The following is a 13,690-nucleotide window of genomic DNA, read 5'->3' on the forward strand; positions in this document are numbered from 1 at the left end:
AAATAAAAAAATGCTATATGTGATACAAACATACCCTCAGCATTTCACCACACAAAATATATTTCAGGGAAATAATTTTGGTAGCTTTTCCAAAACAGTAGCCGAATATGCAAATGTATAAATGCCAAACTGTGAATGTAAATGGGTTATATGCAGTGTGGGAAACACAAAACAAATTAGTATATAGTGAGAAGGTTCTATGAGGCAACCTGGGAGTTGAGTGCAATGAGACCCAATTGTTTCTATTTGAAGTTGATTATGCTTAAGAGCAATGATTTTATCACTTGATCAAATTGGATTGTCGTTTTCCCTTTAAAGAAAATTGTTGTCTTTCATTGGTCAAGGGCTTACAGAAACAATCAACAATTCAGCTCGGACTAATTGCACATTTCCCGTGTTGAGAAATTTAATCCTAACATGTCAACTCAGTGTTTATTACTTCCTGTAAAACAGGAGTGTCCCGTTGGCCGATTCAGTCATGGAACGGTGAAAACTGATCAAAAAAATATAATACTAATAATGCTAAAAAATGAAATTGTATAAGAATAGGCAAACTGAGTGTAAAGATATTTCCTCCCGCTTTATTGCCATTGTTTCTAAGCAATGAGTACAAAAATTTAAATCAATGTTCCCCACCCTTTCTGACATCAGATTCTGTGACAAAGTCATACAATATTTCTATGGTACAAAGTATTAAACCCAGCCTGTACCAACATGAATGCGCTGCATGTGTCAGTGTAAATGAGTTAGCGTGGGTGTGGGTGTTTTTGCAGATTATTTCAATGTCTAGGCAAGCTTAGGAATTAAGGAGTGGTGTAAGGATGTGCAATTGGGAGCCAAAAGGAAAGTTATCTTGGTTTACATTTAAGAAGCAAACCAGTATATCATTGTCTGATATTGCTGCTGGTTAAATTGTGCTACATTATGATGATGATTAATGCCTGAATACACATTGCTCTGCAAGATACATAATGAAATAAACTGTGAATTTGATCTATTAACTTCAACTGCAAAACTGTTGTAAATAAAAATGTGCCAACTTAAGTGTTCTGTATTGTTGTTAAACAAAGGGTTGATATTGATTAAAAGTTAATCATTTGTTGAGAGTTAGGGCTATTGTACAGAATTGGTGGTTTGTTTTTTGGCCCTTGAGGCAAGAATTTGTCAGTTACTTGCTTGTAAAAATGGCTAAGACAAAGGTTGTATTTTTTGATAGTTCACAGAGCCACCTCACGGTGTTGAGGTTCACTCCCCTGGTGTCGGTGCGAGGAGGCGTGGGCTCAATTCCCCCTGGTGGCGGTATGATAGTGAGTGAGTATGATTGTTTGTTGCTATGTCTGCCCTATGGATGACTGGCAACCAGTCTAGGGTGTAGTTTGCCTTTTGCCGGAAGTCAGCTGGGTTAAGTTCTAGCAACCCTTTCGAGGATGTGCAGTATGGAAGATGAATGCATGAATGATAGTTCACATATCGCTAAGTGTTCTTTTTATAATTGATGGTAAATGATAAAAAAAGAAAGGAGAATATATAGTTGTTGTTTTTCTCAGCAGAGCTTTACATAGCCTTTTCAGGGCAATTTCTTTATCAGATTCTAATATCTATAGTCAAGAGTAATGCATGTTGGATTCGCTCAGGTTTTACACTAATTGCCCTTCCAGACACAACTCTCCCATGTATCTGGGCTTTGATTAAAACTGGTAATTTCTAATAGCTTGGAGCATCGGCAAGGAATACCACCTATTGAAGTGTCATGAAACGATATGGTGGATACATAGACAATTTTCTATTTGTGGAGCACACAGTAAAAACTACAGCTTATTATTTAACACACGTTCAAGAGACTCAAATCACAGCGGGCAAAGATGCTGTGGAACATTGCCGTCATGAGCGCTTTACTCCCCAAAGGAAACATATCATTAAGGTCTCAAAATGCCTATTACTTGACTCCCTCGTGCTGCTTCATGAAAACCAGATGGAACACTCTTGCCTTATACAAGCAGTAAGATCTTAGGGGAAATTTCTGGATTGCAGGGTTCTCACAATTTTAAAACTGGCATGGATTTTAATTTAATTTTTTCACCCTGATTTTTTCTACTACACATTTTTATTAACATGCATTTATCTCATCATATTATACCAATTGGATTGTCCCAAAAACTGTTGTTTTGGTTCGGACCATTTACACTGGATGTGTTTTCATATACATATTTTTAATTGTATTAAACAAAATGTGGAGCATATCCCAGTTATCTATGCACCAGGTGGGGGAAACCCTGAACTTGTGGTAAAACCAATTCCTCCAATGTAATGACAGTTAAATTTAGTTAGAAAGGTTTATATCGATGTGAACTTTTAGAAACACCCATGACCTACACTGATTAAGAATATGTCAACCTAGCTGCCATGCATCTACAAATGTACTTTGCATTTGTGCTATCATTATGTAAAATACCATTTACAGTACATTTATAAACAAAAAAAAGGAATGTGATTCATGAACAAATTACCGGTAAGAGAGAAAAGAAGGCAAGTTGAAGAAGGGAAGAATACAAAGAGTGTTTCTTCACTAATGACTTGTCTTAACTGGTCCATTCATGTTAGGGTTCAAATAGTATTGGAATCTCTGGCCTACCACACCTCAACCATAGAAATGGAATGTTGATAAAAGTAGGAGTGACCCAAACACACCCTAGAGGCTGCATTACAGAGTTATGTTTTTAAGAAGAAGAGTGGTAATCCATTTTTTTTTTCTCAAAAAAGGGAACAGCCCTGTATAGCTACCACCTCAGTCACGTCACATAACACGCCTTTTGATCATGAAACAAGTACAGTATCTGCCAAGTTCAGCCACTAAAGATTGTCATTTTCACGGTAGGTACCAGCGGGCTGATATTTGTTTGTTCATCCATCTACTATCAGAAGGCGTGCCGATGAGATTCCCAGGATAAACTGATGGCACGTCAACCCAAAAATAAAGTTTAAAAAAATCACAAACTTAATTACTTTTACCCAACCTTTAAGATGTTCTTTCTATTCATTTTGAAACAATAGTCTTTTGACTTCGTAATTGCATTTGTTCTGAAAAGTTTAGCTTTTTAAAAAGGCTAAGGAATAGAGAACACCAGTGATGGCTTCTAAGGTATACTGCATTTCCATTTATATGTTTCTATGTTTTTTTCCATTTAAAATCAATAAACAATAACTCCATATGATAACTCTATACACATATCTTCAGGCAAGATATATCGACAACAATCCAGTATGACCTTTAATTAGGCAAGTTGTTTATACTCTTTTTGGTGTCCTGTTATCATCAATTTTAAAGTTTGTGAATGCCTGACATAAGTGTGTCCAATTCCATTCAAACTATTAACCAGAAAACTTTATTTAACTCAACAAGTCGCCTGATAAAACACAACAGCTGAGAGTTAAAATAGCTCAGCTCTGAGTTGCAGAAGCCTGAAAAAGCCAACAAGTGCCGGAGTGGCCAACATGTCAGTCGCTAAAATGGGCCTATTTAACTTGGAGAGTCATGCATACCTGCGTGTATCGTAAAGGGCGTGGGAGTGGTACTCGTGATTTGACTTGAAATCAGCATTATGTGTCTCCCTCTGCAGGCCAGAGCATTACATATCTTTTCATCAAGAAAAAGTAAAATGTATTCATTTACTTTCAACATCTATCCCCGCTGACTTCAGGCAAAAAAGCAAGAGTACACCCTAAACTGTTTGCCACTCTGATGATTACAATTAAACTGAGTTGTCATGCAGTATCACACACAACCTGTCCCACCCACAAAAACACACAGCGACAGGATTACACTATGCAAGATTTACTAAGATTGAGATATTTTAGTAAGATATCAAACATTGGGAGTATCTTTCCCTTTGCACTCACGTTAGCAGAGTATTGGGAAAAAATGTGGAAGAAAATGTCTAGCTTGCCATGTTTACAGATTTAGTTTTGCACTTAAATTGGTCCTTTTGTTTTGACTACAATGTAGTTGGAAGCAAGTATATGATACAAGATTTTTTTTAAATGCTTACAATGGCATGAAAGTCATGTTTTTTTTCCATATAACTTGTGCCTCTTTTTAGTACAATTATATCCTATGTCCTACCATTAAAAACTTGTAAAGCTTTGAGGAAAAACTTTTCTGGGTGAGGCCAACACTAATTCTCACGATGCTAAAATGAACCACAATGTACTTTTGTCATAGGGGAAACTGCATGACTCAGTCTAAATCACAAATAAACCTTAAGTGAATGAGGCTTGGCTGGATGTGTGCTTTTGAATTACACATTCCTTGACTGTCACCAGTGAACTTCAGAATGTGACAATTCATAAAAGGGCAAAGCTATGTTCCTCACCCATATTTGAAAGGAAAAATCAAAAGACTTCTTCTTACAGGACATTGATCTCTGATCTAAGACAATAAAGGGGAAGTCCCATCATGTGTTTCACATGACCTTCTTCCATGCAAGCAAATCTGGCAATTGTGATCATCTGAAGCATTATAATGACAGTGATATAACAACATTTATAGAAGATGAGCCACTCTTCAAAGTAAAATCATTTTAAATAGTGCATTATGTTTTTTTTCGCGTCATTTGTGAAGACTAAAATAAAGTGACACAAAATGTACTCGTCTTTTCACCCATTATCTGATCACGAGGGCCGTGGTGTGTTAATAGGTATTCCTGCTGACATTAAGCAAGAGGTCTGGGAAATACTGAACTGGTTGCCACCCAATCGCTGGGTAAACAGAGACAAACAACCATTTACACCTCTGAAAAATGTAGTGGCTTTAAATGAGCTATGCATTCATGTCTTTGAAATACAGGAAGAAAATGAGATACCCAGAGAAACGCCCAAGCAAGCATGAAGAGAAATACAGAATCCAAAGATGAAGGCTAAGATTTTGCACCTAAAGTATGACATATATATATGACACATTATGCCAAGGAATAGGCAGTTTTGACGAATGAAAAACTGCCAACTACTTTAAAATAAGTTATCCAGGGGTTGTAATGGACAACATTCCTCTGAATGATTCAATGACTTCCATATGATCCATAGTGCAGACATCGAGGCATTCAAAATTGAGATTCTGTAAAACGAATTACTCGACTGCAGCCAAATTTCCAGAGGGGTAACGAAAAATAGTCAATGAAAAGTTTGTTTTATTTATCTCAATGATATTCTGCTGGGATGGTTTTGAACAAGATAAAATTTAAGATGTGACCATTTGAGTTGAAACGATTGTCCGGACATATGTACAGATCTGACTAAATACTCTATGGAACAGGGTTCCTTAATGACTTTGGTGGGTGAACGGTTGTCGTGGAAAGAAAAACTATCAGAATAGATGTTGGTAAACAAATAGTACACATTTTCTACAGTTCTAATTTGTTTACCGTCCATATTCATTTTCTTTGTTGAATTCATTCATGGGTTACACCGAGTTACCCTGGCAATTTCTCATTGTATTTAAACAATGTGGCTGATAGATATAGCAACATCATATCAACACAGCCCATTGTGGAAATTGACAACGTTTTAAATTGTATATATTGTATTAGTTCAACGATTAGATGTTCTAACCAAAATGAACAAATCCTGTCTGATCCACTCATAAAGGTTTGCTCAATGAGAGCTGCAGCAGACAACAAAGGCCACCCTACTAATGCTATTTTTACACATGGCGCCGACTTACCAAACATATATACAATTAATAACATTGTATTGTATAGAACGTAAAACAACTCCAATATTAGGATTACCAAAGTACAACTTTAAAATGCTCAATTTGTTTTAAAATCTGAAATTAAAGTGCAGAGCCTCTGTCATGTATTTAAACATATTGGATACCTATAAAACTAAAGTTGCATGGTAGAATTCCTAAATTAAATATGTAAGAAAATAGTCAAACCTCTGAAATCATTTTTAACTGTTAATGAAAATAAATAAATAAATAAATAAATAAAGAAAGAAAAAAATAGGCCAAAGTATGAGTTTGAATGTCAATGGATGTTAAGTCTCCATGTACCCTGCGATTAGATGGGATCCAAATCAGGGTTTCCCCCGCTCACTGCCCAAAGTTATTTTGGATAAGCTCTAGTGCCCCTGCAATCCTTGTGAGGATAAACAGCTCAGAAAATGAATGAATGAAAAAAAAGAGAGAAAACAATATCAGCTGGTGTTGTTGAAAATATTATTTAAAAGATGACTTTTTATGTAATTTTAATGCCTTGATGTTGTTCTTTTTCTTTCCCTGTACAGACAGATTTATTTCAAGTGCTAATAAAACATGACCAAACTGGTTTTGTTTGGGGTAGGTTTTTGAATGTTGTCTTCTGCATTTCTGCTGTCAAACAGCAAGCCACTGTGTGTTTTGTTCATAGACGATGCAACAAAATGATCTGGATAAAAAGAAAGTTGACATTTATATTGAAATCCAATTAAATTATGAATATGAATAAATGAAATGCAAGCGTTTGATGAACTGACTGGTACCACTGTGTGGGGAAAACACATTTTCCCGGTGGCACATGAACGTGTAAAGTGTAACCTAGCAACACTTACAAAGCTGTACACAAGATCCTACGGATACAATATCATCTGCGTCGCTTATCTTTCCAAGCATTGCAGGGGTGCTTGAGCCTATTCAAGGTTACTATTGAGAGGAGGTGGAGAACAGGCTGAACTGGTGCCAGTCAATAACAGGCACAAATAGACAATAAACCTTTGACTCATATACACATCAATAGATATGTTTGAGAAACCTGAGATGCATATACATATAGGGGAATTTATGTAGATGAACGGTTACATAGCAGAAGGGAAACTGAGAAAAACTAAACAAAAAATACACACAATATTTTATGCTGAGTACATAGGACTTGATGTAATTAAAAAAAACAACATTAAGAACATTTTTTCCCTTTTAAATAACTTTTTTTTATAATTAAAATTACTTTGTAGTCATTAACAATATCTGCAACTTGCCTCACTCCGATGTTCCGTTTTGTTTTTTCTCAAGATTCTTAAAATGATAGGTAACCCAGATTGTATCCCACCACAAACACGGTTGTAAGTGACAGTGCTAGGGAACTTGTAAATATTTCTTGGAAAAAAAGAGGAATGTAGAGGGGGATGAAGGTGCTGTCTTTATTGTTGGGGGAGGGAGTTAAATAACTATGTGATGGTATGGGTGTGGTATTTATATTTAAAAAAAAATCCTACTGTTTCTCCACCCAGAAATTCCAAAGAAATGTTACTGTCTCCACAATTTTAGTGACTCACAACATAGGCCAAACACTTGCTTTTAATTGCGAGCAGTAGTCATCTAAATTCATGTTTAGTTGTCATCTTTATTGAACCATTTATATCCAAATCAGTGGTTTAGTGGCAGCTGTTGCAATTACTATCAATGTACAGTTACCAATGTACACAGAGGAAAATAAGTACTCACATTGGATAAGCATCCAACATGACAACACTGCGATGTGAATGCCTTTTTATAATTTGCTTAATAGGTAACACAAACTTGAAAGCCCTTATCCCCACCATAATTGTATGAAATGCAAAATGTATAATATATACATGTAAAGTTGCTCCAGCGAGATTTTGCTGGCAACAAACAGTTTCTCAAAGTAGAAAGGGGTGCAGGCTTGGGTAGTGGGCGGCAGCTTTGGGCCAATGCCCTCCACTGACACAGCGTCAAATGAAATAAAGGAGTAGGGCAGGCAATCTTAATTCAATCCTGTGGTGGACAACTTTAGTGTGTGTACTGCTTAGCTGCCAGTTGCTGTTAGCGGAATGTGAGTGTGCATATACGTAGTGTGTCTTTCTTGAGTTGGTGTTAATATGTTAGGGAGTACAAGGATCAAAAGACGGCCACCCTGTGTTTGCCAAAATAATTCTGACAGCCCACAGCTAGACAAACAGACAGGACAGAGAAAATACACGTAAAGTACACACCGCAGTAAACGATATCTGCGACCTACCCGGTATGATCTTCATCTAAGAGACGATACAGAGAAGAACAGGAAGACGAGGACGGAGAACAGGGGAACTGAACAAGACTGAAGGGGGATGAACAGAACAGGAGAAGCTGGTGTTTGTTGTCTATGAACTGACTTGTATCTCTCTAGTGTTAAATTTTGACAGACTGTGCCTGCTGCTTGGATTCGTCAGCCTGGTTGTCTGGCCAGGGGAGGAGGGACGACCCCGAGCCTGGGGAAAGGGCAGGGACGAAGGGCTGAGGGCTGTATGTTCAAGCAGAATGGGTTGGGGCTGACTGGGTGCTATAAATATCTACCAAAGCCAGATGATCACATAGTGTCACAGTTAGAAACTGATGGAAGCTCTCTGACGGGCATTTAGCAAATTTGCCCCTTGAGACACAAGCACAATTGGGCCCACCCTACAGATCGCACTACCAATAATGCTAAAAAATATATATCTAATTAAAACCCATCTAAATAACCCTTATTTGGGGTATGCCTTACTTTACTGTATGTACGTGTTTAAAATAGTCCCAGTATGACTATTTTGGAATAAAGTAGAGTTTTAGACATGAACCAAAGTTGTCCCCATACATGTTTAACAAATTCCAAATATAACTAACTCCAATTTTGAACTCCGTCAACAATGTTTATGCCAGAAGATAGCTCAGCATGCTTGGCGCTACTATCGTTAATCCCATATTTCTTTTGGGATTACTGCTATGCACAAACAATTTTTAAATATAGTTTACTTTCTTGTATGCAGAGACACAATCATTTGAAGAGCTGTCAACACGTCATTCCTTTGAAATATTAGAAACAATGTCTTGTGTTTTGGGAATATAATTTTGGTTATGCCTTACACAAGTTTGTCATGTATTACATGAAACTCCCTATTTATTTTCAGTGAGTAAATTATCAAAGTTAGTCTCTTTCTGAGCCGCTTAAACAACCACCATCAGTCAGCGGAGGACACCCTGAATCGGTGGCCAGCCAATTGCAAGGCACAAGGAGAGGGACAACCATTCACGCTGACAATTATACTCCTGCCTCCCTCACTCCCTTTTCCCCTTGTCTCTCTCTCTCTCCCTTTCTCTTTCTCTCCCTCTTTCTCTCTCCCTCTTTCTCTCTCCCTCTCCTTTTTTCTCCCGGTCTCTCCTTTCTCCCCATCGCTCCCTCTTTGTGCATACACACATACGGTTAAATTTAATTTTGGAATGTTGTTTGGTTGAAGCATTACAAAATTAAGCACTGGAGAATAGTTCATAGTTGACAACAAGGCCCACCTCAATGGCACTTCCATAATGTGTTCAGTTGTCGCCAGTGCCATGTGTGGGCAGAGTTGAAAAACTTTTTCAGAGCATGTGGAATGTGGGCAGCCTTTGTGCAACACACTTCATTCATTGGTTAATGGCTCCACAGATACAAACAGCATTATCCACATTCTTTCTAGTGGATAAAACAAAAGTAACTGATTAACATTTAAAAATGTGTAGGACTATAGTATGCGTGAAAATAAACATACATATGGCAGTATTAATCTGAGGCAATAAACATTTCTAGGACCAAAAATAACTTAATTGTCATCATACCTACATAATGTGTGCAACGTCATCTAAGGTCAAATCTGAAGGACACAGATGCCACCTGTCTAACTTGTTGGCAAAAGATATTTCATGCAACAGTGGTTGAAAATGGACAGTAGATGTCAGCAGTGGAACACCAAACACTGATAATGCAGCTGGCTTTAATAGTTTGCCACCCTAATTCATAACCAACCCCTTTATGTATAAAAAAAATCATCCTTAGTACTGCACCACAAAAGATAAAGCAGTCTTTGAACTGTGTTGTTTTAGTTGGGGAGTTCAGTCTAAGACAATTTTTATCCTTTCATACTTTGCAGGGAATTGTTAGATTCTCATCACAGACTGAATCACGTTTGCTAATTAGATCCAGATCTCATGTCATTCGCAGAGCAAAATAAATACAACTGGAGAGCTATGAACAAGCTGTTCCCTCACGCTGTCCCTATTACTCACACTCACACCAGGCAACGCCCATGAAGTACTTTCTACACCCAAAGGGAGCTTCTATACATTGTCACGTGTTTTGGACAGCTACATTGATTTTACTTTTAATTTCAAATTATTCTGGGACAAAAGAACATAATTCAGTAGCAATAAGAACTATTTTCCCCAGTTGACAAGCAAAACAACAGATAGTTCAACTTTTTTTCAGGAATCCCAAAAATTAGGCAACCTTTCAGAACTGTTATCACATTGCATGCATACCTCTCAAATCTTACACATTCTATTGCATAATGGAACGTCATCAAACCTTTCTTTCATACGAATAAAGCCTCGAGAAGGAATCAATGGTCAACTACAATACTAATAATTGGTGATGCATTCATATTTTAACTGTGATTAAGTATTAGTACAAGTGAAATGATCAGAAATGCTTATAAACACACCACACCCCCTTCCCTTCATTTTGGCACGAGAATTTCTACTGGGACCAGGCGAGGCTGAATCTCAACAAACAGCCCCACCTTGCTGGAGTGACCTCAGGTCTGTATTATCCAATTTGCTGAAAAATGTAAAGAGTGGGCCTGGAGGGGCCATTTTATTTATTTGCACATTAGTTTATCATCCTACAGATCCAGAAAACCGCACCTTAAATATGAACTTTGGATTTTTTATCTTAATCAATTACCTTTGGTACACAGGAACACTCATGTATTCATTGTATGCACTGAGGAACAGTTTAGAATTGACAACAAGGGGGGCCTCTGAAACAATTGTTTCAGCATTGATTGTGCAGAAGCTAATCACTACTCTGTGATAACTGACAGTAGCAAGAAAACATTCCTGGTATGTCCAGCCTTGCAGAAAATGTATCAATAATAGCTCTGAGAAAATTAATTCCCATGCATACGTCAATAGATAATTCACACTGTCTATTCATAAACAGAGACATTTAAATGACCTTAAACGAAAGAGTCTTTGTTAAGTTATAGTACATGTTTTAATCCATTTTAAAACCCAGCCCAAGGATAATTGAATAAGGATCATAGTTTATTTTATCTACAGTGCATTCAAGAGAAATTAGTGGCAAATGCTTTTGTTTACTATTGAAATCAATGTGCAAGACAAAATACAATGGAGAAAAATACACAGAGTAGAGTAATTGGTACACAAACCTTCAAGGAAGTTGGGCCATGTCTTGTCCTCTGGCTCCTCCAATGAGTGGTCCCAGTCTACTTCAGGGGAAACTTCTTGCACCCTGACACCGGGGGTCGCTGCCAAAAGTGCCCTCTCTTTGGCAATCTCTTCCAAAACATCCAAGTCCAACTCTTCTTCTTCTTCTGTTTCACGCTGCACAGGTTGGGGACTTGACTGTTCCCCAGTTGCCTGCGGACTAACAAGCTGCTTCACCTCAACTGTCTCCTCAACTACAACAATTTTCCTCTTCATGTTGGCCTCGTCGGTTTCCGGGCTTGTGGACAAAAGTATGTCTTCCACGTGAGGTTTGCCACTTACGAGTGTTGCAGTGGCAGAGGGCGTGTCCTCCTCTGAGCCCCTCTTCGTTTCTTCCTTCTGCTTCGAGGCCGCTGACACAGAGAGCTTATTTGCTGTGCCGCTCTCTGCTGCCGGAGTGGCTGAATGTTGTGCAACTATGGGAGGCTCTTCTTGCTTGACAAGGGGGTTGGCCTGTGCCTGAGCTACAGCTGCCTCTGATTTTACCACTGACTCTGCTGACACTAATTCTCTGGCTATGGGTGCTTCCCTAACAGTGGAGGATGTTTTTGCTTTTGGAACCTCCTGCTTGATTTTTTCTGCAAAGAGTAGAACTGGCTCCACCTCCCCTTTGTTTGATGGGGCCTGCGAGAGCACAGCTGCTGCCTGACTGGTTTCCTCGCTGAACATTCTTGCAGGAGTCATTTTCGGAAAAACATTGCGATTTTGTGGTTCAGAGGTCACACATAAGCATTCTTTAACTGTGCCCGGAAGCAATGGTGTAATTTTAGTGGATGGCAGTGTTTCCACTTTCAGTTCTACATCTGCAGTTGAAGACACTGGAGTGTCTACGTGTTTTTTTACATCCACGTTTTTCAATGATTTTGAATGCTTTTTGCCGACCGTGGCACATTCTTGTACTGGCTCTGTCACCGGTTCCAATTTCGTAGCAGTAATGTCCTTAGATTCCATGTGAGGCAGAATACATTTAGTTTTTGCTTTTTGATGGGCCACTGGGGGCACCACATCGTTCTGGCCAAATGGCAAGGGTGACGCTTCAGAAATAGCCTTTGTTTGTTTAGAGGTTTTCTTGTCTGTTGTCACAGAGGCATCAATTACTTGCTCTCCGTCATTATTTATTTTTGGTTTTGCCTTTTTTGTCTGTGCAAAAAGAGGTTCATTGGGCATTGTGCTGGGTTCAAGGATCTGGTCTTTATCATAGGTCATGTCTTTTGTATTTGTGTCTTCTAATTTTGTCTTAAGTGTCCCCTCACTGATCTTGTCTTTTTCATCTTGAGATTTCTTTTTCTTTCGCTTGGATTTAGAGCTTCCTTCAATCACTTGTTTGCTTACAATAGCCGATTCGGAGTGCACCGTTTTTTTACTGAGCCGAGAGTCTTCGTCTACTGATAAAGAAGCTTGCAAAGGGGTTTCGCATATTCCACCTTGTCCTGATGGCTCATCTGTCTTCGCAGAATGAGCTGCATTTAGATTCTTCTTCTTGCTTTGGGCTTTGTTTTTTTCAGATTTACTCTTTTCAGCACTGACCATTGTTGATGAGATAGTGGTTGTGGAAACTTCAGTTACCACAGACTCCAGTACTGTGTTTTCACATCTTTCTTCAGTTTTAGATTTTCCTTGTAGAATCACTGGACTCACAGAGGCAATGAGGTTCTGACTTTTCTTATTTGTAGGAATTTCTTTTGCATCCGCAAACATCAGTGGTTGAGCTTTAACTTTCTCTTGAGTGAGGGTAATCTTTGATGCATTTTTTGCCTGATCATTATCAATTTTAGATTCAACTCTTTTTTTCGTAATTTCACCTGGAACCTGTTCTCCTACTGTATTTTTTTTCGCTGGTTTCACAACAGCTTTTGCAGGTTCTGCATCAGCATCGGCAGTATTTTTATCTTTGTCATTATTCATGGACTTGGTAATGACATGACTGTCGGTAATATTATTCACCTTCACCTTTGCATTGGTTTTGTCATGGACAACTGTGACAGTTTCTGGCAAGAGGCCTCTTGTTTCCTGGGCAGGCGCCTGATAGGTCAAATGTTTTTGTTTTACCTTTTCAGTGGGTGGTACATGGGTTTTATCCAGTTCCTCTGCCTCCTTGTTACCTTTCTTTATGATCATGGATTTGGGTGCCGCTGAGCTAGTTGAATAGGTAGCAATCATTTTACAAGCATCTGAGTCCCCACTTTTCAACTTGTCTGTGCTGATTCTAAGACTAACTTCCCCATGTTTATTTCCTTGAGATGTAGCATCTGTAGCCTCAGCAATAGGAGCTGCCAAAAAGGCCTTTGGAACATCATGCTTCTGAGATGCTTTTAAAGTAGGGATACAACTGTTTTTTTCCTCCTTTTGAACATCAGATACTACTCTCTCCTGAGATGATCCCTTACCATGACTAACATCAATTTGCTGGTATGAGCTGCT

General features: G+C 38.4%; 1 protein-coding gene across 9 annotated transcripts in view; it reads right to left on the reverse strand.

Moving 5' to 3' along the window:
* plecb (plectin b) overlaps positions 1–13,690 on the reverse strand; it is a 78,182-nt gene that overhangs the window by 31,139 nt on the left and 33,353 nt on the right. For 3 of the 9 annotated variants that reach the window (XM_077720909.1, XM_077720907.1, XM_077720908.1), the window contains exon 1: positions 11,212–12,644. The exons of 4 other annotated variants lie outside the window; for them this stretch is intronic. In XM_077720909.1, the coding sequence (XP_077577035.1) occupies positions 11,212–12,475 (1,264 nt within the window). In that variant the 5' untranslated portion in view covers positions 12,476–12,644. Of the gene's footprint in view, positions 1–11,211; positions 12,646–13,690 lie in introns of those variants that run through there. 2 more of the 9 variants (XM_077720906.1, XM_077720914.1) reach the window with 2 other exon arrangements.

Source organism: Stigmatopora nigra, chromosome 7 (assembly GCF_051989575.1).
Source record: "Stigmatopora nigra isolate UIUO_SnigA chromosome 7, RoL_Snig_1.1, whole genome shotgun sequence".
Lineage (NCBI taxonomy): Eukaryota > Metazoa > Chordata > Actinopteri > Syngnathiformes > Syngnathidae > Stigmatopora > Stigmatopora nigra.